Source organism: Polypterus senegalus, chromosome 16, assembly GCF_016835505.1.
Source record: "Polypterus senegalus isolate Bchr_013 chromosome 16, ASM1683550v1, whole genome shotgun sequence".
In the NCBI taxonomy this organism is placed as follows: Eukaryota; Metazoa; Chordata; class Cladistia; order Polypteriformes; family Polypteridae; genus Polypterus; species Polypterus senegalus.
In genome coordinates this window covers 3,379,332-3,402,634 of record NC_053169.1, presented here as the reverse complement: position 1 = coordinate 3,402,634, position 23,303 = coordinate 3,379,332, and the positions used below count along the sequence as shown (strand labels likewise).

Genomic DNA, 23,303 nt, shown 5'->3' with positions numbered 1-23,303 from the left:
CCCGAATGAGGCACATGACCTGCATTGTGAAGGGAGCGTTAGTTACAGCACTATGGCCATGTGGTGCGATTACCTATGGGTGATCCAGATCGTAAGATCCTCATTGTTGGGGACGCCAGTGGCTGGACCAGGCCAAGGGGTCGCCCACGTAACACCAGGCTGCTGCAGATAGAGGGTCATTTTCGGTGGGTAGGACTGAACTGTGTGTCTGCCAGGGGGGTTGCCAACCAGGATCCTGAGATGTTTCATCGTGTGGTGGGTGTGGCAACGTGCTGAACCAGTGCATACTCCCTGATTTGACTTGACCCGATACTTTCGGTTAAAGTCCTGAATACAGAACATCTGCCTTATAAGAAACACAGAAACGTTCTCCATGAAGGAAAATAAATGTGGATAACGGAGTCTCTTTGTGCTTATTTTAAAAGCACTCTTTCTGCCCCCCCTCCCGCCCCCTTATCCAAAGAGGAGAGAGATATGAAAGGAGCGGTGATTTGGGGGCAGGAAGTGGCCAAACGTATCATATCTGTTGGGTCACGTACTGAGCCAGACTCTCGGGTTCATTTTTTATTTTATTTTTTTTCCGCATTTTGCTAGACATCTGGTCTTATTCCATTCCACAAGCCATCAGTTTAAGGCTGCTGGGGAGGAGGGCTGGTGGAAGGAGGAATAAAAATGAAGCAGCTACTCAGGCATTCCAAAATGTACACATCAGGGCTCTGATAGCAAGAAAAATAAACATAAAGAAGGAAACCCTGTCTAGACTGAGCCGCTGCTGAGGCTACAGCAGACACTGGGTTGGTATTTACTTGGAAGAGCCTGCCAAGATTACCCTTCGAGGTAGGAGTGTCGAAAATACAGAAAAGAGACGGGAAGAGCGGGCTGGAAATGGTGTAACGCAAATACTTTTAATGAAAAGAGAAAGAAAACCCTGGCTTACCGTAAATGAGAACCACAGATTCCTCAATTGCATGTTGGTAGCTGAACTGAGAGTCCAGAAGGGCACGGCTGACAAATGATCCGTAGTAGGTGGACTGATACCAGCCAACATGGAGATGGTCAATATTCACGTGGCGCAGGCTTCTCATCATTTCCATCTGGTACTGAACTGCAAAGAAAAAGACGACAAAGAATTGAGTTGCGCTGCAATGCTTCGTGAATATCACTTGAGCTTAAATTTGAGAAGTCAGGGCACAATTCTTAGCAAAAGGTGGAAACGCAACGTAATGAGAGGACACATTCTGCGCTTTGTCTGCACTGTTCATTAAGTTTGTGCTACCCAAGACAAGAAACCAAGCCAATTGTCTTAGTACGGTCACGCGAAAAAGTAAATACACCCCATGGCATGGTTTGACATATCAAAGCTCAGCCAATCTTTACAATTTGTAGGATTCCATTCAATACACTTCAATAAAAAGAACGTCACACCGGCGCGTCTGAGGGTCACCTGCCGGGCTCGGCTGAGGTAATCACTACCACCCCAGGACACCAGGGGGCATCACTGCTGACTCTCTTTCTCTTCTATCAGCTCAGAGAAGACACCCATTGAGGACAGTTGGGTCCAGGAGCTGTAAAAGCGAGGAAGGGTCTCATTCAGAAGATCAGTTAGCCGCACTATGGAGCTCCTACCCTAGGAGACTGGATTGCTCTCCAGAGCCCATCGATATGAAGCCAATGGCTAAAAAATTATTTTGTTAATATATCGTGCTATCAAGCACTTGTTATTTTCAGTTTTTTTACTATACAATTCAATAGGGTGGTCTGGCAGTTCTGTCTTTCCCTCGATCAACGCTGACAGTTACGTGAATAAGTAAGTACACCCATTGAAATGTTGCAGTCTCGTTTAACTCTTTCAGGGCGGATGTAGACTTTTGTCAAAATTCAGGTGTAGAGTACAGTAATCAGCTGTAAATGGTGACAAAACTCGCTGTTACGTCTTAGTTTGGAAGAAAGTTAGCTTCGTTGATTTGTCCCCGATTCCCAGCATGTGGAAATGGCAAAGCGAATGCGCAAAGCCAAATACTCCGTGGACGACGTTCTGCACATTATCACTAAATCGGACTGCGACTTGTCGGATTCTGATTTTGATGCAAGTGATCTGGGGATGGAGATCGAAAATGAAAGCTAGGTACCAGCAACAATTGACTAGTCCCCCAGCTGATGTGGCGCCGGAAACGTTTGAGTAGCTGATGCGCCTACGGTAACATTCGCCTGGGGGGACCACCACTTCCAATGACAAGAGGTGCAAACCACATTGCATTGCACTGCCACTGCCACACAAAGACGGACAGGCAGCCGGCCTGCTGTGTAATCCTGCTGGCCATCATGCCAACCCAGCACAGCAGCTGCTCCTGCCAGAAATGATGAATAGGCACCGACGGCAGCCATACCCGCAACAACAGGTGTTTTGTGTTGGTTTGTGTGTGAAACCATTGCTTTGTGTGCATTTCAGAAATCTGAGTTTTTTGGAAAATTATACAGCCCTCAAAGAGCTGACATATGATGTGACGTATCAAGATTTGTTAGCCATTCAGACAGTATCTTTAGATAAAGATGACGCAACTACAAAGAGCAACGAAATATTGACTTTGCAAATAATATACTAAGCAAAAAATGAACAAATACACCATTTCCATTTGTGGAAAAAGTAAGGCCCACCCCCGTTGGCTTTAAAAGCTGGTATTGGCCCATGAAGTTGCCAACTTCCAGAACTGTCTAGCAGTCTCTGACACCGACTGGGAGTCTTCCCCGCAGCTGTCTGATGTTTGAGGGGTGTCCAGCACGTACAAATCACCCCTCACTACACCTTGGTGGGATTCAGATCTGGGCTTTGACTTGGCCATTGCAGAACAGCCCCTTGGGGAACCAACCACAAAGCAACATGGGCCACAACCTAGGTCAATACCACTCACGAAGTAACACACAGAGAAACAAAACACATCACTAGCTGTGTGAGCTCGTGCTGTAAAAGGCCCGGGGTCCTAGAAACTTTTGAAATTGGCAGAATGTAGCAATGTCAGGTCATTGAATGGAACTCCTCTGGGCATCTCTCTCTTCGGAGGTTTCGTTTTGCCGACGTACTCATCTTGCTTGTGTATTAGCGGCTAACCGACTTTGTCTTTCTTCAGAGGTGTCATTTTGCTGACGTGCTCACCATGCTTTGTAATAGCGGCTAAGCGAGTGACTCTCTCTTCTGAGGTTTCGTTTTGCCAATGTGTTCGCATCGCTTGTGTATTAGCGGCTAAGCGACTTTGTGTTTTGTCAGGTGGTTTCGTTTTGCCAACGTGCTTTCCACGCTTCTGTAATAGTGGATAAGCGAGTGACTCTCTCTTCAGAGTTTTCGTTTTGCCGATGTGCTCGTCTCGCTTGTGTATTAGCGGCTAAGCGACTTTGCCTTTCTTCTGAGGTTTCGTTTTGCCAATGTGCTTGCATCACTTGTGTATTTGCAGCTAAGCGACTGTAATAGTGGATAAGCGAGTGACTCCCTCTTCTGAGGTTTCGTTTTGCCGATGTGCTCGCATCGCTTGTGTATTAGCGGCTAAGCGACTTTGTGTTTTGTCAGGAGGTTTCCTTTTGCCAACGTGCTTTTCACGCTTCTGTAATAGCGGCTAAGCGAGTGACTCTTTCTACAGAGGTGTCATTTTGCCTATGTGCTCGCCATACTTTATAATAGCGGCTAACCGACTTTGTCTTTCTTCTGATGTTTCGTTTTGCCGACGTACTCGCCTCGCTTGTGTATTAGCGGCTAACCGACTTTGTCTTTCTTCTGAGGTTTCGTTTTCCCAATGTGCTTGCATCACTTGTGTATTTGCAGCTAAGCGACTGTAATAGTGGATAAGTGAGTGACTCCCTCTTCAGAGGTTTCATTTTGCCAACATGCTCGCCTCGCCTTGTGTATTAGTGGCAGGAGGAAAAGTAAAAGGGATATTGTTTTGCTGAAGTTAGCGGCTAAGTGACTATCTTTCTTCAGAGGTTTCGTTTTGCCAATGTGCTGGCATCGCTTGTGTATTAGCGGCTGAGTGAGTTTCTGTCTCCTCAGAGGCAGAGCCCTTACCCCGACACTGCCTCCCACTTCCAGGCCGGATAGACAGACACACACACATACTTCCACGCGTAGACATTTATATATAAGATATGTCAAAGAAATCATAAATGATACAAAATTAGACACAACAGACCAAAAACACGACTCTGAACCCCAGTCAGGGGAGGACATGCCGGCTGAAATAGGACAGTAATCGTGTTGGGCACGGCCGTGTCTGTGGTCTGGTGCTCAGTGGCACCCCCTGGTGGTTACAGTGTGAACACACATTGAGTGTCACTACTCTCCTCATGACCAGAAGGTTTAAAAGTTGTCCACAGTTTTCTCTACAGGCCCACGTTGAAACTGCTAAATGTGCTGATGAATTTGATTGAAAAAGTGAGCAGGGATTAGTACAAAAAAAAAGGCAAACCGAACTTGTAAAAGGCACACGGCAAGATCAAAAAAAAAAAAGTGAGTTTTATTTATTAATTTATTTACTTTCATTTCCCAATGTGCCTAAAAACCTTCAACGTGGTCGGGTTGAGGTTTCTGTATTGAACACCAAATTCACAGAACATGTTGTCAAGGCAACCCAAGCACTAAAGTCGGCCTCGTGGTTTTAATGCAGAAAGCAGGCCGCATATTGAAAATGCATCAATCTCTCACTTAAGCATTTAGCCTCTGTCATGTATAATGTTCTTGTGAACAGAGAAAACATAAAAAAATAAATAAATAAATTAAATAAAACCCCTCCATAATCTCTTGTGATTTTACACAGAAGCTTCTTTGTTTCTCAAAACTGTAATATGAAGGGGGGGGGTAGACGTTCAGGCCACAGCAGCAGCACAGGAAGCCACTGGTTACTTGATTTGTGAAATATTGTGTTTAAAGTAAGTCTCTAATTTATTCAAGCACTACAATAAAGTTCGACTTTTATAGTTACACCAAAATGAACTCCGCGGAGGTCAGACTTGAAGATGTAAATGGTAAAAATGCACTGAACATCAAAGTGTCGGATTTGAGCGATGAATAATTTACAACACAAGGATGTTAAAAAAAATGAATAAATAAACCTGATCGGGCCGAATGCTCGCCGCGCCATTTTACAGTAAATCACACGGCTTTCCTAAATGAGCTCAACCTGCCATACTTGGCAAGCAGGTGAGTGAAAATAAGAATCAGGACATGCTTTCATGTTGGGCTTCCTGCTTAAAAAATAATCTGGACGACGTCTGCTACTTTTCACATTTTCTTGGAACCGTAACTACAAAAGGTAGTCTGAAGAGCGGGCAGAGAAAAAAAAAAAAAAAAGGTTACGATTGAGAGCACCAGTTATTAAGTACAGGTTGACCCGAGCACGCCGGTGGTACCTCGCCAGATCAAGAAGTGCTTCCTCACACCACCGCCTGAGGTGAAGCAGTTGAAGTTCTTCATCAGAGGGCTACGGCCTTTCACAGCCTGTGGGAGACTTCACTAAAGATGGCCGAGTTTCTCTTTAACTTGAAAGCCCTTTATAATTACAGAGAGAGAGTGAGGGAAAAAGAAGTCTCTGGCTTAAAATAACTTTGACACAGTGCAGGCTGCTCTGAATATACAGTGTGATGAGAAACAGGCCTGAGCCAGGTAGCCTGAAAGTAGACTGTGTGCAGTGTCCCTTCAGAGGGGGACAATGTCACTTCTTTAAACATTACCCTGCTCGGTACTTGCCGACTTCACCTTGCAGAACACGTACTTGGCATTATAAATTCCAAAGGAAAGCTTTTACAAGGCCTCCTAGTCGAAAACCGTTAATCAGGGTTTGAGCAATCAATCAATCTTTATTTTATGAAGCACCATTAACAGTGTGCACCACCACATGGCATTTTATAGGGCATATGAGATTAGAATAAGGGATACAGCACTCGGCATACATGAGTACACCCCAAAAGACCGTCTCCCTTCAGAAGGAATTCTTTCATTCGAGCAAACAGTCTGGCAGATCTGGTGTATTGGTTGCAAAATCAGATTTGTCAGTACAACAAAATAAAAATTAATTATTTTTTTGATAAACAAAATGATTTAAGACTAGGGTGCAAAAATTAGAAGGCCAGAAGGAGTTGCATTGCATCTTTGTGGACCTTGGGAAAGCATATGACAGGGGGCCTCGAGAGGAGCTGTGGTATTGTATGAGGAAGTCGGGAGTGGCAGAGAAGTACGTAAGAGTTGTACAGGATATGAACAAGGGAAGTGTGACCGTGGTGAGGTCTGCAGTAGGAGTGACGGAGGTGGGATTACATCAGGGATCGGCTCTGAGCCCTTTCTTATCTGCAGTGGTGATGGACAGGTTGACAGATGAAATTAGGCAGGACTATGGTGGACTGTGATGTTTGCTGATGACATTGTGATCTGGAGCAATAGTAGGGAGCAGGTTGAGGAGACCCTGGAGAGGTGAAGATATGACAGGAGAGGAATGAGGGTCAGTAGGAACAAGACAAAATACATGTGTGTGAATGAGAGGGAGGTCAGTGGAATGGTGAGGATGAAGGGAGTAGAGTTGGTGATGGTGGATGAGTTTAAATACTTGGGATCAACAGTACAGAGTAATGGGGATTGTGGAAGAGAAAATGAAGAATGGAGTGCAGGCAGGGTGGAATGGCTGGAGAAGAGTGTCAGGAGTGATTTGTGACAGACAGGTATCAGCAAGAGTGACAGGGAAGGTCTACAGGACGGTAGTGAGACCAGCTGTGTTATATGGGCTGGAGACGGTGGCACAGGAGACAGAGCTGGAGATGGCAGGGTTAAAGATGTTAAAGATTTGCATTGGGTGTGACGAGGATGGACAGGATAAGAAATGAGGACATTAGAGGGTCAGCTCAGGTGGGACGGTTGGGAGACAAAGTCAGAGAGGTGAGATTGTGTTGGTTTGGACATGTGCAGAGGAGAGATGCTGGGTACAATGAGAGAAGGATGCTAAGGATAGAGCTGTGAGATAAGCGGAGGAGCGGAAGGCCTAAGAGGAGGTTTATGGATGTGGTGAGTGAGGACATGCAGGTGATGGGTGTGAGAGAACAAGATGACAAGGACAGAAAGATATGGAAGAAGATGATCCACTGTGGCAACCCCTAACGGGAGCAGCCAAAAGAAGAAGAGGTGGTGCAAAAATGAGAACATCCCAATGAAGGTCTAAAGAATAACACTTGACAAAAAGCTAAGTAATGGGAATTCAATAACAGAAGAGTCTCATCAACACCAACAACAATTTACTTCTTGTGTGGGCCAAAAATCACACCAGGAGTGCCTCGATGGCCTTTAACAGGTTCTTGACACCCTAAAAAAAAAAAGAAAAAACTCCCAGAAAAAATAAAAATTATAGGACAAAAACGGAAGAAATCTTGGTAGGTAAATTGGACATGCAACACACATAACAGAACACAAGTCATCCAGAGAGCTCGATGGCTGATCTATAGGAAGAGGAAAAGAGGCCCCGGATATTCTGTAATATCTCTTGCTAGGACAAAGCAATCTGAACAAACCAACATGCAATGTGCTCCTCAATCCTTTAACGCCAAGGATTTTGAGATCTGCCCTAAACTTAACCAGGAGTCAGTGTAAGGACTTGAGAACTGGAGTCATGTGTTTATACTTTCTGGTTCTTGTAAAAATTCTTGCAGCGGCATTTTGAATTAACCGAATGTCATATAGACAGTGAACACCGCATTGCAGTAGAAATATTCATGAATTAAGTTCTCCACATCCTGTATATTTATAAGAACACCTTAATTTTCCAACATTTTAAGATGGATAGTTTTATAATGTGCACTTTAAACGACAGGCGTCAACGAGAACGCCTAGACTGATTCACTGAAACTGATGGTGATTCCAACGGAGTTAAATAAAGACAAAATATTGATGCAATCAAAATCCTTCCCTCCAATAATTAACTTTTCTGTTTCGTCTGTGTTCAATGACAACGACCTTCTCATCCATCTGCTCCTTTAACTCACTAACACATCTAATTAAGGGCAACATTGGGGAAACGTCATTTGGTCTAAAACAAACGTATAACTGGGTGTCATCTGCATAAGAGTACAAATTAATGCTATGTTTTCTAATGATAGTTCCCAGAGGAGTAATGTAAAATGAAAACAGTAAAGGTCCCAGTGCTGAGCCCTGCGGGGCACCATATTTAACTTCTGTGTATAATGACAGAGTCCTCTCAGTACATTTCTATACATACTGGAATCAATTTGATTAATAAAAACTAAACCAAGGCAAGGACAGTGTCCATGAGCCCAATGTCATTTTCACATTCACCACACAGGTGACCACCAGATAACAGATGATTCACGGTGGTGTTTAACAAGCAAAATCCCCTCCTCTTCAATGCTGACTATAATGGCACCACATAGAAGAGAAACATCACAAGACTTCAGAAAGAAATTAATTTCTTTACACAAAAAAGGCTTTGTAAAACTGGCACAATGGTACAATGTGTCATATAATCATGTGTAGATCTGTTTTGATCAGGTCATACCTGTGGGAACTTCTGTTCAGCGGGTATGCTAGGTTTGCACTTTGGACACTGCAGCTGTCTTGGATGACATTACGTTGCGGTGCTGAAAATTTTGTCATTTTAAATATGCTTCGCGCTAGCCACTTTGCAGATCTGCCGCTCGCATATGGGGAAGCAGGTGTACAATTTAAACAGATTGTTATTTTCATGGGAAGTTACGTATGCATAATAGAACTATTACAGCAAGTAATTAACCACAGTAAAAAATAGTAAAACGTAATAAATTAAAAGAAAATTGTTTCATGTTGCGTTAGAGGTATTCATTGTGTTATACGTTTTTGTTCTGTTTGCCTTTGAAATGAACATACAAATACCTTTTAAACTTACACTTTTACTGTAAAACTTCAGTAACAACTATTTTTTGAATTAAATTTACGCCAAGATCGCATTGAATTTTGAGTTCGTGTTTGGACTTTCATGGTGACAATGCAATGTATAACTGACCATGAGTGAATTTTGTTTCTTTCTCACTAATAAATAAACCGACTTTTTCAAATGTTTGTCCCTGTGCTTTGTTAATTGTCATAGCAAAAACTATTTTAACAGGAAACCGTAAATGTTTTTAATACAAATGGCATATCAACATCTCCTTTGGTATCTCATGTTATCCCAGATGATGTACTACAATTCCCTTCTAGTCGCCTGTTAAAATTTTACATGTTAGAATTGTTTGACCAATTTTGAATACAACTAATCTTGTCCTATTGCACAGCCCATCACTCAGTCATAAATTACACAATAACATTACGATACGTCCTTCTTTCAACAGTAATTCGTGCGGTGGAAGACCAGATGGTGTTAATGGCCATACATATTCTACGGGATATTGTAAGTTGATGTTTTCATCTTCCGCATCATCACCACAAACTGTTTCAGCAGAGTCTACTGATATGCATTTAACCAATTTACCACAAAACCGATCAACAATTTTCATGTTAATTCATTTGACTTCATCATTTCTTAGTGCTAGGGTTAGCGTGTACTCATTTTTTCTGTTGATAACCCTTCGGGATGAAATTCTTCAATAAGATTTGGACATAATAAATCTTTTATTGGGAACTTAAAGTGAGGAAAACGTAAACATTTATAAGAGCTGAGAGAGCGTCTGACAAAAGCATTCACACCAATGAGAAGTGAGAGGATCAGGAGTGAAAATACTTGATATGAGGGCAGGACTTGAAAAAATCTCTTGGCAATAGTCTCATCTCAAGATTTTCTTTTATAATAGAGATATATATATCTATACTAATAAAAGGCAAAGCCCTCGCTGACTGACTGACTCATCACTAATTCTCCAACTTCCCGTGTAGGTAGAAGGCTGAAATTTGGCAGGCCCGACTGGCACCAACAACCATGCCACGCTCAAAATTGCTCAAATCCCCTTTCTTTGCCATTCTGACATTCAATTTGGAATTCAGGAGATTGTCTTGACCAGACCACACCCCTAAATGGATTGAAGCAACTGCCATGTGATTGGTTGATTAGATAATTGCATTAATGAGAAATTGAACAGGTGTTCCTAATAATCCTTTAGGTGAGTGTATATATATATATATATATATATATATATATATATATATATATATAGATAGATAGATAGATAGATAGATAGATAGATATATATGTATGTATATGTGTGTCTATATATGTACATTTTAATACAATATATACATAGGTTGCATGCAATGTATACTTTTTGTGTGTATTTTGTTGGTATTCATTTATTATTAATTGTTCTGAAGAGAGGCACAATGACAAACATGAACTTGAGATAATGGTCTAACTAGACCCACAATGCCATGAACTTGCAGAACAACCTGATAGCATCGGTGCTATTCTGCAGTCGCTGTAGACCGGCACTAACGACGCGACTATTAAATGCAAAACACCATTGTGATCTTTCCACGATTATATAAACTTCTCAGGGAGGTTGAGATTTTGTAGGCGTCAGAGGCTGACCCACTAAAGAAAAATTGTTTTTTGTATTTTTTTTTTTTTTTGTGAAGAGCCAAGAATGTCTTGCCAGGCAGTCAGTCAGTCAGTAAGGCAACTGGGGACGTGTAGCTTTGTATAAACAGATAACTATATACATTCATCTTGTTCTTTCATAAATCTTAATTTGTGTCATTAAAACAAAAGATACAACAAAATCCAAATCGGCTTTAAAAACAATGAACCACTTCCACACATGTAACACAAAGAGGCTTTTTAATAACTACTGTATTTAATTTCTATAATTTTACAGTAGAAGAATAAATAGAAAACATCTAACGACTGTATAAAACTATATATAAAGTCTAGAACTGTGATTAGTAACTAAATATGTCTCATTTGTAGTGTGCTTCTATCATTATGAAGCTTCCATACTTTTAAACAAATGCTAGGAGCCTTTGTAAGACCCATAAAAGCAGCACACATTTTAGCTTCGTTATTTTTAGGTAGTTCGCTGCACAGAATCTCATCCACAAAAGCCTGCGAGTGACCACTTGAAACTACAGAATAGAATTCCTTATAAATCCAACTGTCCCTCCACTTTCATTTCATTTCAGCTTGGCCACATATACGTTAAACTTCATTCATCATTCGCTTGAGACCCAAACAAGAATAAAAATACGAACTCAAACACTCGTACTGGAGTCTTGATTAGAGAGTTGTGCTGGGAGTCGAGCTGACTGGTCAAGGCGCCACTCCCAAGTGAACTGCTTTGTTCAGACTTTGCAATGGCCATGGCTGCTGAGGACTGGGGGACTAGGACACAACTATGGGGGAAAGCTGACGACATACTGGGTTACTAGCAGTGAACGGTTTTCCCATTTTAGGAACTTGTTCTCAGGAACCAATGAGTTCCTGTACGATGTACGCCACTTAGGGTCCGTGGTCTCTTTTGTATGTTGTGTTCCCCACCACACACACAACGGAGTAAGCTTTATGCAAAATATGGGATGTGCAAAGAAGAGTGATGCGGTGTAGAGAGGAATCCGGGGGGGATCCCCCTACACCTTAATGTGCCGTGATTGGGAGAACATGAGGTGACCCCCCCAAGCACCTCAATGCAGCACAATCGAGAATCCACATTGGGCCCCCTGCACCTTACTGTTTGAAGAGATCACGTGTAGTCAGGGACATAACTGGCACGGCACACCAGGGAAGCAGTTAAGTGTGACGCTCCATTTTCACCGATAACTCTCCAAAGTCCAAACTAAGATGGCATCAGCACTTGTGGTTAACCAATCAGCACAGTTCTTCACCCGAGCCCCACCCACAATAGATCCTGGATGAAAGAACAGTGCATACCCTAGGAGCTAAATAGTAGGAGCTGAAAAAAGTACCGGGATCTACCTACCAGGAACTGCTAACGGCCCAATTTCCCATGATGAGAATTCTACAAAAGTTTGAGTTCCCAAAAAGTCCCTACAGTTGGAGAGCGCCTACTGTGTTCATCTGAGTCTTTTGGTCTTCTTGTAGACTGGTAGCTTACATTTTTTTTTTTTTTTTAATTATATTTTACTACTGCCTATGTGAGTGGCACTAAAGTGATTCCTGCACAGACCTTGCATGATCTTCCAATGTCCGCGTGACTCTCCTCTGGGTACCCAGGTTTCCTCACAGAGTCCCAAGATGTACAGGTTAAGGCCACGTCACGATAGACGGCTCTTCTTGCGATCTTCAGTTGTACCCTTCAGTTACAAGATCCCAGCCAATCAGAAGCAGCTGTAGTCATGACATCCCCAGTGAATGACCAGAATTTGTCCACGACAGGTTTGATTTTGTCTTTAGCCGTGTGTGTGTGTGTGTGTTTGTGTGGTCGACAACCAATGAGTGCTCATCCAGAAGTACAATGCAAAGAATGCAGGAACATGTGGGTGCTTTGGACCTCAGAAGCAGAAGAGAAGCGAAGCTCCACTGTCTGATGTTTTGTGGCAAAATGGAAAAAGGGGGTGGAGGACAGATTGCGGTGGTCCTCGCTGTACCCCTCGTATAGCAGCTGCCCCATTAGGTGGTACATTAATTGGTTGTGACACAAAGGGGGGCAGACACAACGGTGCTGTAAGGTCGGCACACAATAAATAAATGTGTCCACTGATTATTAGCTGTTGTCACACACATGCGCGATTAGGGGGCAGCCAGCGGGCTCAACGAAGTGCCACAGAACGAGAAGTACTAATGCCTCTCTCTCGTTTATTCAGCTTAAAAAGCGCACCTTTCAGAGGTCCACCAGGGTGACGTCCTTTTTGACTCTCATGGACGGTTCCACTTCCGTGTTCCTACCAATGAGTGCTTCTCCTTCCGTCCCACCACGATGATTTCAATTGCTGTCCATTCCTGATGACCTCATTTCCGGCCCCCGATTATGTTGTCATCTCCGTCAAGCTTCATTTCATTTGTCTACATCACTTCTGGCCATTTCACCATAAAGGTCCTATCAAACCTTGCTTCGTGGTATCTAATGTCTGATTCATTCTGGAATTATCTGGTATCAGTCTGGATAGACTTCTCAGACCGCCTGACAGCATACGGGGATTTCCCCAAGCCTTTATCTGTGTGCCTCCTCTGTTTATTTCTAGTGATGAGCGAGCATGTTCGGTCGAACATATGTTCGGCTCGAGCATCGATATGCTCGGAGCATGGCGCTACTCGAACAAGCACCACATGTGCTCATGCTCAAGTCTCCGCCCCGCACGTTTCACGGGTTGAAGACAGCCAATCAAGGGGCAGGTAAGTACTGCCCTCGCTGTAATGCCAGTAGCCATGTCAGGTTTTAGAGCGTCAGCTCACCTGCAGGCACTGGCATATAATGTTTTAGAGCGTCATTTTTCCTGTAAAATTGATTTTTGGGGGGGGGGGTTGGGGGGTTTTGTCAATTTGTAAAAGTGGCGTACAACTCGGACAAACTGGTCCAAGTCCAAGATGCATCCAGACATCATCCCCATGCTGTTCCCGGTCCATTTGGGTGCCGTTTCTGTCACTTCTGACCTTTTCCAATGGACCAGGCTCTTCAGAGCAGGGGGTGCCTGGTTGTCTCCCATTGACTTACATTATACTCGGGTGCTCGGTAGAGCACACAAACATCGCGATGTGTTCGGATCGAACACCCGAACACTTTGGCGCTCGCTCATCACTATTTATTTCTTTACACTGTTTAAATTGACATGGTGAGGCGCCGGGGTCAGCAACGGCAAATCTGACATACTAGAGGTCACGTAATGTGACATGAATGACCGTTGTTAAACTGAACGCTGATGTGTGTATGATCACATGTATGATGGACTGGCGTCCTGTCAAGGGATCGTTCCTGCCTTGTGCCCAGTGACTGCTGGGATCAGGGCCGGATTAAGACGAAATTGCATGGGCCTGATGCTGCAGCGCAAAAAAGGCCTATTTTTTCTCGCCGTTGGTCCAGGTGCATTCGACACTCGCCGTACATGCGCACTCAGACCGACCAAGGAGCCTTAATTGCTTGCGACACAACCAGCCAGCCTTTATTGAACATGAATAATAATAACGACGTAGTATCGTAACAATGTAACAATGTCTGAAAAGTGCACTTAATGCAGAAAACCTAACAATGAAATACACAAAATTTCACAATTCTCTTACGAAACTGAGTAAGAAAAATGAATTTCCAGAGACATTGGGTCAAAGTGACTCAGTTTAGGCTCTTAAGGGTAAAAATTTGTCCACGAATTTAAACGTCATAATAGACCAGAATCCTGTTGAAGATTTTAAAAATTCTAAACATCCATGCCGGGCCCCCGGGCCGGCTTTTAGTTTTACCTTAACAGATAATCATTTAAATAGCCATCGATTTTTACTGTACAACTAACTTTCAAGGTGAAAAATTTACTACGTGGCACTTACTGAACAATAATAAAGTGGCAAGAATCCCCAAGATATTGCAAAAAACGCAGCTAAATTACTAAGTAAACTGTTTAACGTAAAACTGATAGCATTAACTTGAAATCTTTGGTTAACAATAAACACAACGACGTTATAGTTACGTCACACCTCAAAGAACAATAGTTACCATATAATAAGTAACGCTGTGTCTAGGCGTCCGAAAGTCAGACTCCATATTTCATTCTAGGAATTATTTTGAGGTTAATATAGCAAAGGAAAAACTGTTCAGCTTCTGGAAAATTCTCATCTGTTTTCATCTGGGCCTATTTCAGGAATGGGCCTCATGCTGCAGCATCAATAGCACCCACCTTAATCCGGCCCTGACTGGGACACCTGCCCTGAGTAAGTGGGTTAAGAAAATGGACAGACAGATGGGTGGATGGTGGCTATGCAAAGCTACATGAGGCTCTTTGTGGTAACTTCCAGTTTACTAAAAGAATACAAATGTTATTCCTTATTTTTACGCCTTAGGAGTGTTGTGCCAAAACACACTCAGCTCTATTCTCTACCTTAATTAGACACCTCATTAAAAAACGTTCTTCGAAATTGACAATGAAAATGTGAATTGTTGAGGAAACGTCTAATTAGTAACCACACAAATCTTCTAACTGGTCAGTGTGCTGTATACGAATTAGCGACGATTAAAACAAATCAAAACACAAACAGCAGTTGAAACTTTTCTAAAATGATCTTTCTGCAGAAATGCTTACATAAAAAAAAAAATGCGGCTTCTCGTCTGGAGAAGATTTACAAAGTGACGCCATGAGTTTATAGCATTGTGGGGGTCTTCAAGGATGAAGATAACAATGATGATGCCGCTTGGTGGGGATGCTGTTGTGTGCCAGCAGGATGAGCTGCGGACAAAAAACGGAATTCGATTGTTTGGCGTTCCCAGAACTTTGGAGGCAGTGAGTGGTCAACGTGCTGCTTACGTGGCACTTTTTACTTTTGTGCCCCAAGCCTTTCAGTTTGGCCCATTGTTGCCCCGAGTTTTTTTTTTAGCTTAGTTATTAAACAGGGTTGCCCAGTTGGTGCCCCTCGACCTGGCCACGGCACCTACAGTCAAAGTAAAAAGCATGTGAACCCTTTGGAATGATCTGGTTTACTGCATGAACTGGTCCTAAAAAGTGATCTGATCTTCATCGGAGTCCCAGGTCCTGATCGACACGATGAGCTTAAGCCAATGACACACAAAACAATTCTACTCTTTCATGTCTTTATTTTACAAACGCATTCAACGTTCATAGTGGTAGTGGAAAAAGTAAGTGAACTTTGGGATTTAATAACTGGTTGACCCTCCTTTGGCAGGCACTTCCTGTAACTGCAGATCAGACCTGCACATCGTGCGGAGGGGAATTTTCGCCCATTCTTCCCTACAGAGCTGCCTTCACTCTTCCATATTCTTTGGTTGTCCTTTGTGTGTGGCTCTCTCTCCAAGTCATTCAATAGGATTGAGGTCTGGGCTCTGACTGGGTCGCTCCACAAGGCAGAGTTTGTTCTTCTGAGGCCATCGTGCTGTGCATTTGCTGCGATGTTTTGGGCTCGTTGTCCTGTTGCATCACCCAGCCTCTTCTGAGCTTAAGTTAATGGACAGACACCCTCACATTACCCTGGAGAATTTGTCGATAAACTTGTGAATTCATTTTCCCCTCAATGATGTCAAGCTGTCCAGGCCCTGATGCAGCAAAGCAGGCCCAAATCCTGATGTTCCCTCCACCCTACTTTACTGTAGGGATGATGTTTTGATGTTGATATGCGGTGCCCTTTTTACGCCAAATGAAGTTCTGCTTGCTCCTCCCAAACAGTTCAATTTTGGTTTCTTCACTCCACAAGACATTTGCCCAGTACCCTTGTGAAGTGTCCAAGTGCTCGGTCAGCTGAACAATCTTTTTTGATAGCAGTGGCTTCCTTCTTGGTGTCCTGCCATGGACTCCTTTCTTGTGCAATGTTTTGCGCATAGCTGACTTGTGAACAGAGATGTTAGCCAGTTCTGATGACTTCTTCAAGTCCTTTGCTGTCACTCTAGGGTTCTTCTTTACCTCATTGCCTAGAAGTGGGCGCCCTGCCAAGATGACCCCAAGAGCACAACGCAAAGTCAGCAGAGTAGCCACAATACCAACTTGTCTCCATTTATAGACAACTTACCTGACAGTAGACTGATGAATATCTCAAATCTTTGAGGCGACTTTGTAACCCTTTCCGGCCTTACGTAGATGAACATTTCTCCATCGTAGCTCTTCAGACAGCTCTTTTGTGTGAGGCGTGATTCCCATCTGGATGTGCTTCTTTTCAAAAACTCAAACTTTAGAGTGTTTTTGATCAATCAAAGTCATTCTGGGCCACCACACCTCTGAACTCGATTCATTAAATGGACTCCAGGTGTGCAGAATTCGGACTGCAATGAGCTTTTTAAAAAGTCACCAGCTTAGGGTTCACTTACTTTAAACCAACCTTCAGTTTCACAGTTTGAATGATTTATTCAATGCGGTCAACAATTCTCTGAAAATCTGTGTATCTTTAGTTCTAGGAGACTGTGTGTGTTCATTATTGGGACTGACATGAAGATACGGCCAGGTTTAATATGGGAATTAGACATAAATAGAGAGAATTCCTAGGGGTTCACATACTTTTTAATTTGACTGTATGTATACAGAGACACTCAGGTCAGTCGATGAACGCTGTCTGGTGAAGTCACCTCAGCATGGCATCAAATCTCCATCCGGACTCCTTTGTTTTTTCATGTGTAGCTCCAAGCTGGTTGTACAAGCTGCCCACCTCCATTTGAAACTCTGACTCCCCATGATGTGTTGAGGAAGTGTTTAAAGACTCTCCGGTTCAAACTTCTGTCTAATTGCTAATGGCGTCGATAAATTCTAATAACTAATTAAAAGTTAACGGGCCCTCATTTTGTTTTGTGCTCTTTGCTTGTGATGGTCGATTTTGTCACCTTGTCCTGGTACCACTTCTTCCCAGACAGTCCCCCAGACTGATGTGATTATGTTGGCCTCTTTTTGAAAGTCACTTTGGACAAAAGCGTCTGCTAAGCAAAGAAATGTTAAATCGACAATTGCAAAGAAAAGCAGACATTTTTTGCCAAATCTCTCTATTATTAAAAAAAAAAATCCTGGAGAGAAACAGTAGGGCGACGAGACGTGATCTTTACGTTAAAGATCACGGGAGACACTTAAAAGACCCGCGCGACTAAAGAGATTGGCCATGGAGCGTCTCGCGAGGACCTTAAACATGAGACTTTGTGCCAAGAGATTGACCCCGGACCGTCTCACGATGACATAGAACATGAGGTTCTTGCAAGACACGCCCTACTTACAACCAAATAAGAGCACGGGCAGCAGCACCCTGTCGTGTTTTGGCTTTGAGCACACACAGATCCAGGGCTGTCAGCGCATATGAAGCGTATAAGGACAATACGTTATAAATGAAACGTAGACGACTAAGCGAGGAAGAAAGCAGCGCGGAGAAAAGAGACTCAAAAGCGCTGGAGAGACAAAAAAGAAAAAGAATACAGTGATCCCTCGCTATATCGCGCTTCGACTTTCGTGGCTTCACTCCATCGCGGATTTTAAATGTAAGCATATCTAAATATATATCACGGATTTTTAAGCTGGTTCGGATTTCTGCGGACAATGTGTCTTTTAATTTATGGTACATGCTCCCTCAGTTTGTTTGCCCAGTTGATTTCATACAAGGGACGCTATTGGCGGTTGGCTTAGAAGCTACCCAATCAGAGCATGTATTACGTATTAAATAAAACTCAATGATAAACGATGTGCTTCCCACGCGGTGCTTGATTGTTTGCTTTTCTCGGTCTCTCTCTGTCACTCTCTCTTCCTGACGGAGGGGCTGTTTGCCTAGAAGATACGGACGCTCCTCTACAAAATGGCGCTTTATTGCGGTGCTTCGGCATACTTAAAAGCACAAAAGCACGTATTGATTTTTTGATTGTTTGCTTTTCTGTCACGCTCTCGCTCTTTCTCTGACATTCTCTGCTCCTGACGGCGCTCCTTTGAAGAGAAGATATGTTTGCATTCTTTTAATTGTGAGAAAGAACTGTCATCTCTGTCTTGTCATGGAGCACAGTATAAACTTTTGACTAAAGGGTGTTATTTCATGTCTAGTGGGCTCTAATAATGTGAACAGTATGGGAGAGGGCTTAAAATATATAAAAATAACCATACAAACATAGGGTTTCTACTTTGCGGATTTTCATCTATCGCGGGGGGTTCTGGAATGCAACCCCCGCGATCGAGGAGGGATTACTGTAATCGAGGTGCAAATTCAGAAAATAAGGAAAGTAATCATCAGCCCGGAACAAGTGGAATTGAAAAAAGAGAGAGCAGGTCCAATCCGGACGTTAGCGCTATACACATGCAGAGCAGGTTAGAAATTATGAAAGCAGTGGAATTCAAAAGGCTCAAAAGAATTTGCCGCACGGAAAAAGTTGAAGAATATGAAAGTAGGAAAATTAGAAAGTATAAAAAAAAAGAAAGTAAAGATCGCAGTAGCGCACACAATCGGAAATTATTACTCGAAAAAAGGGAAAATAATCACCACGGACCAGGTGTCATTGAAAAAAAAGCAAGACAAAGTGAGGTCAGAAATAAAAGACAAAGAGCAGAAAACAAAGTCAAATGTCATAAAGAGGTTAAAAAACAAGGGGGCCGAACACATGGAGAGCAGGTTAGAGAAAATGAAAAGTGGAATTCAAAAGACTCAAAAAAAACGTAGGCACGAAACACATGCAGAGCAAGATACAGAATACAATAGCAGAAAAAAACGAGTGTCAAAACGTAGAAAGTAAAGATCACATTAGCGCAAAGAAAGAGAAATTATTACTCAGAGAAATAACGAAAAGGCGAATAGAGATCGAATATATGGACACATGTGATAAGTCAGAAGTATATAAATATTGTAAGGCTTTGAAGTTTAAGTCAAGAGAATTTCAACACACAAAGTCATTAAACACGCGTCTCACTGACCTTATTTAAAAAGATTCAGCACGTTGGGACTCGAAAGATTCAAAAACAGGGGTTGGCAAGCGAAGCGAGCAGGGGGTGAAGCCCCCTAGTTTCTTAAAAAGCTAAAGCTCTCACAGCACTGGGCATTATAACTCCACAGGTTAAACTTGTCCAATTTACAAGGAGTTTAAAAAGCAGACGCAGAATCCGAAAACAAGACTATAATAACAGACACAAACACCTCGTCCTTTCTGCCCACAATCCCACAACATGAGAACTGCTGGTAGCTGCCGAGCTCTGAGCGAATGCTAAGGTTTTGTGAAAAATTATTGAAGCAACACATTCTGTTTTTAAAAAAGCATCTTTAATGAAACTAAGGTAAAAGGTGAAAACAAATGCACTAATGGTGGAAGGCCTACTCCTAATCCCTCCTATTTAAAGGATAGCAGCAGCCCTTGTGGTAGATATGGATGTACACCATGCAGTCCTTGGTAAGAAAGCCACGAATCCACAGAACTAAAGGCCCTCAAGTGCAGGCTGCTTTCTATCAGATTCACACCCTACCTCAGTCTCACAGATAAGTAACGGCAAACTAAAAAGAGGAAGAAAAAAAAATAGAGAGAGAGAACCGTGTTCACAAACAGCTGGGGAAGATCAGTCTTGGCAAGGAGTTGAAATCACTGGAAAACTCAAATTGTTTAGGAAATAAAATGTTTCCATCTCCATTGAGTATCAGCTACTTCCATTAACAGTAATGAAATGCTCTGCGTCCTGTCAGGGCTTCACTGCTGCACGCACAATCAAAGTTCAAAAACCGCTGCCACCCACTAAAAGCCACCGCATAAAAAATAAACAGGCGACAGAAGAACAGCATGAGAAGTCACCGTGTTCTAAAACCAAGGCCGGGAGGGACTGCATGTCTAATTCACACTTGAATGTCCACCTCAGACCTTCTGACTTGACTAACAAGAGCTTTAAATCAAAGGGTGCCACATACACAGTACTGTCGCCAGAGTCTCCGATGAAACACCTCAAAAGAATCAAAGGAATACTTCACCCAAATAATGATTTATTTCAATATCTTGCTTAACCCATATAGTTTGAAGTAATGGCGAGGAAAAAAATTAATCCCCTCTTCTCATGCAGGATGGAGATAACAAAATTTCTGAAATAAAAGGCATCTATGGTGACCAAAGGTGGATAATGGTAAACAAAAACGTCCATGAGTTACTCGTGTCTCAAGATCCACGTATCAGATCATCCAGCTATATGCTTGAACACGAGTAATTTTACCAAAATGTTAAATAAAACAATCACATGAACAAAAATGGAAGGCACTCAGATTCAGACAAACATTTAAATGAAAGAGTTTGACTCAATAACAGGAACTCTGCCCGGAGTGTTTATCTGCAATCTTTCATGTTGCAGTGAATGCGACATCCACTTTTATACTGTCACATGAGTGACAAATCGTCCCACAACTTTGGAAGCCAAGCCCCTAGCATCCAACTGTCATGTTCTGACAGTGCTGCAAAGCCCACCTAGCCTGCAGTCGTGGTGCCCTGCATCCTCCAGTGCCTTTTATCTCATAATCCACCTTAATAAAAAGACAAGAGTCTGTCTGGATGCTATGTCTCTGTTTTTAAGCCATTTGGTACGGGACTCGTAAAGTGTCTGTTATGTGCCATCTGTTGGAATGAAAAGTGCAATGCATTTTACTGCTACAGGCTTTACAAAATACAAAATCCCAATTAGACGGTGCAATGCAGACCTTAACACAGAATATGCTGAGGTCTGTGATGATTACTTAAGATTTCAACCTGTCTCAGATGGGCAGAACAGCTGGGGTCGGGGTGTGTGTGTGTCTATACATACATACATATATATAGATAGATAGATATCTATATACATTATATCTAACTACCTAGATCTATCTATAGAAATAGACAGACAGAATTTAATTTTAGCGTAGTAGGCAGGATTAGATAGATAGATAGATAGATAGATAGATAGATAGATAGATAGATAGATAGATAGATAGATAGATAGATAGATAGATAGATAGATAGATAGATAGATAGATAGATAGATAGATAGATAGATAGAAAGAAGTTGGCAGGAACAGACAGACATATATTACATAGATGTAACAAATAGATATATTTATAAAATGGGGTGTAGCTATGTGGTAGTTTCAACCCAAAAGGATGCTCTTCCCACCAAATCAGAAATAGAAATAAACACAAAAACCACTAAAAATAAAGTTTGCTTTAAGTTGTCCTCCCTACACAACCAACCCGAGGATGATATCCTAGTAATAGTACTGATTACCAAGAAAAGTGTGCAAACACCCACACACATAAACAATTGTACCATATAATGAAATGCTACTCTGTGGGTGTACCCATGCATGAAGATATAGATATATATACACATATACACATACATACATATATATAGCGTTTGTGTACACACACAATAATACTACATTAGATTTATATAGCACCTTTCCCCTGCTCAAAGTTCTAACACACACACGTGTCTAAGCTCTGTCCCTTTCTGACTGTTTTTATGCTATATAATAAGAAATGAATAAATTAATGAATTCAGTCGAGGTTTACTAAATCACTTGGTTTCCCCCAAACCCACAGACAGGTATCTTAAATGACTGCCCAGTAATGCACACAGACTCTAAAACTCTTAATTTATTCAGACTTCACTTTTCATCTAAATACCTAACAGCAACATTGCATCACATTGAAACTGACAAATATGGACAAGTCCTTTGAAATTGTTCTCTGGGATTTTAAGGACACTTTAAATGAATAAGCGGGGCTTCCAAAGTAACCATGTACAGAACTTTATAAGAAGAGCAAGAGACAACACGGTTTGTCTGGACCAGTTGTACTTTTCTAAATGTGCAACGACCAAAGGAATTTAAAAAGCAATTCTGGTGATGAGGCAAAGAAAACTGCTGTCTTCTTTTCAAAGTGCTTTGCTTTCTTCCGAATACAATGGTGTTAATAAGAACATAAAGTATTATACCTGCTTCTCCTAAAACAGCATCAAGGGAGACACTTTGAATGATTCGTATACTCCTATGAGCTATAGAGACAAGCAGCTTTTCAATTTCCAGTCTACCTGATTATTTTCCTGGTGACTGGCCTCATTTTTTAGGTTACATCTTGAAGAGAAACAGGAAGTTTGATCCTTCTTTTCTTTTTTTATTTTTATTTTTATAACAGCTCCTATTGCCAAATCCCCGAGACTGTGAGCGAGAAGAAAACACATGGGATAGATTAACAAAGATTACATACAGTACTGCACTCAAGCAGATTCTGCAACAGAAAATGTGTTCATAATGAAACCTCCTGGGAAAGACACTGGGTTTCAGCAGAAAGATATACTTACCGGTGTGTGCAATAATGGGCTCCTGACTGAAGAAATACGCGCATACACACCATGTGTGTGAATTATATATATATATAGTGTGAATTATATATATATATACACATATATAACACATGCACACTAGATATATATTGTACATATACACACACACATATACACACACAATTAAAAAAGCTTATTTTTTGCCTTTATCTAACATTTGAGATACAATTGGTTACATTTGCTTTGTTTTACCGGATGGAGAGCAGACAGGTGAAGTGACTTGCACAGGGTCAAAAAGTGTTACTAGCAGGACTTACACCCACAACCTTAATGTTTTAGTGCCTGAAGCCTTAAGAACACTTCCGATATATATATATATATATATATATATATATATATATATATATATATATATATATAGATCAGTGACCACAAGTGGGTGCCACAAAGCCCCAACCCTCAG

The 23,303-nt window shown here is 41.9% G+C and overlaps 1 protein-coding gene across 1 annotated transcript in view; it reads right to left on the bottom strand.

Moving 5' to 3' along the window:
- LOC120516947 (eukaryotic translation initiation factor 3 subunit H-like) overlaps positions 1-23,303 on the bottom strand; it is a 214,945-nt gene that overhangs the window by 44,689 nt on the left and 146,953 nt on the right. The window contains exon 3 of the mRNA XM_039738986.1: positions 938-1,105. Within this exon, the coding sequence (XP_039594920.1) occupies positions 938-1,105 (168 nt within the window). The remainder of the gene's footprint in view (positions 1-937; positions 1,106-23,303) is intronic.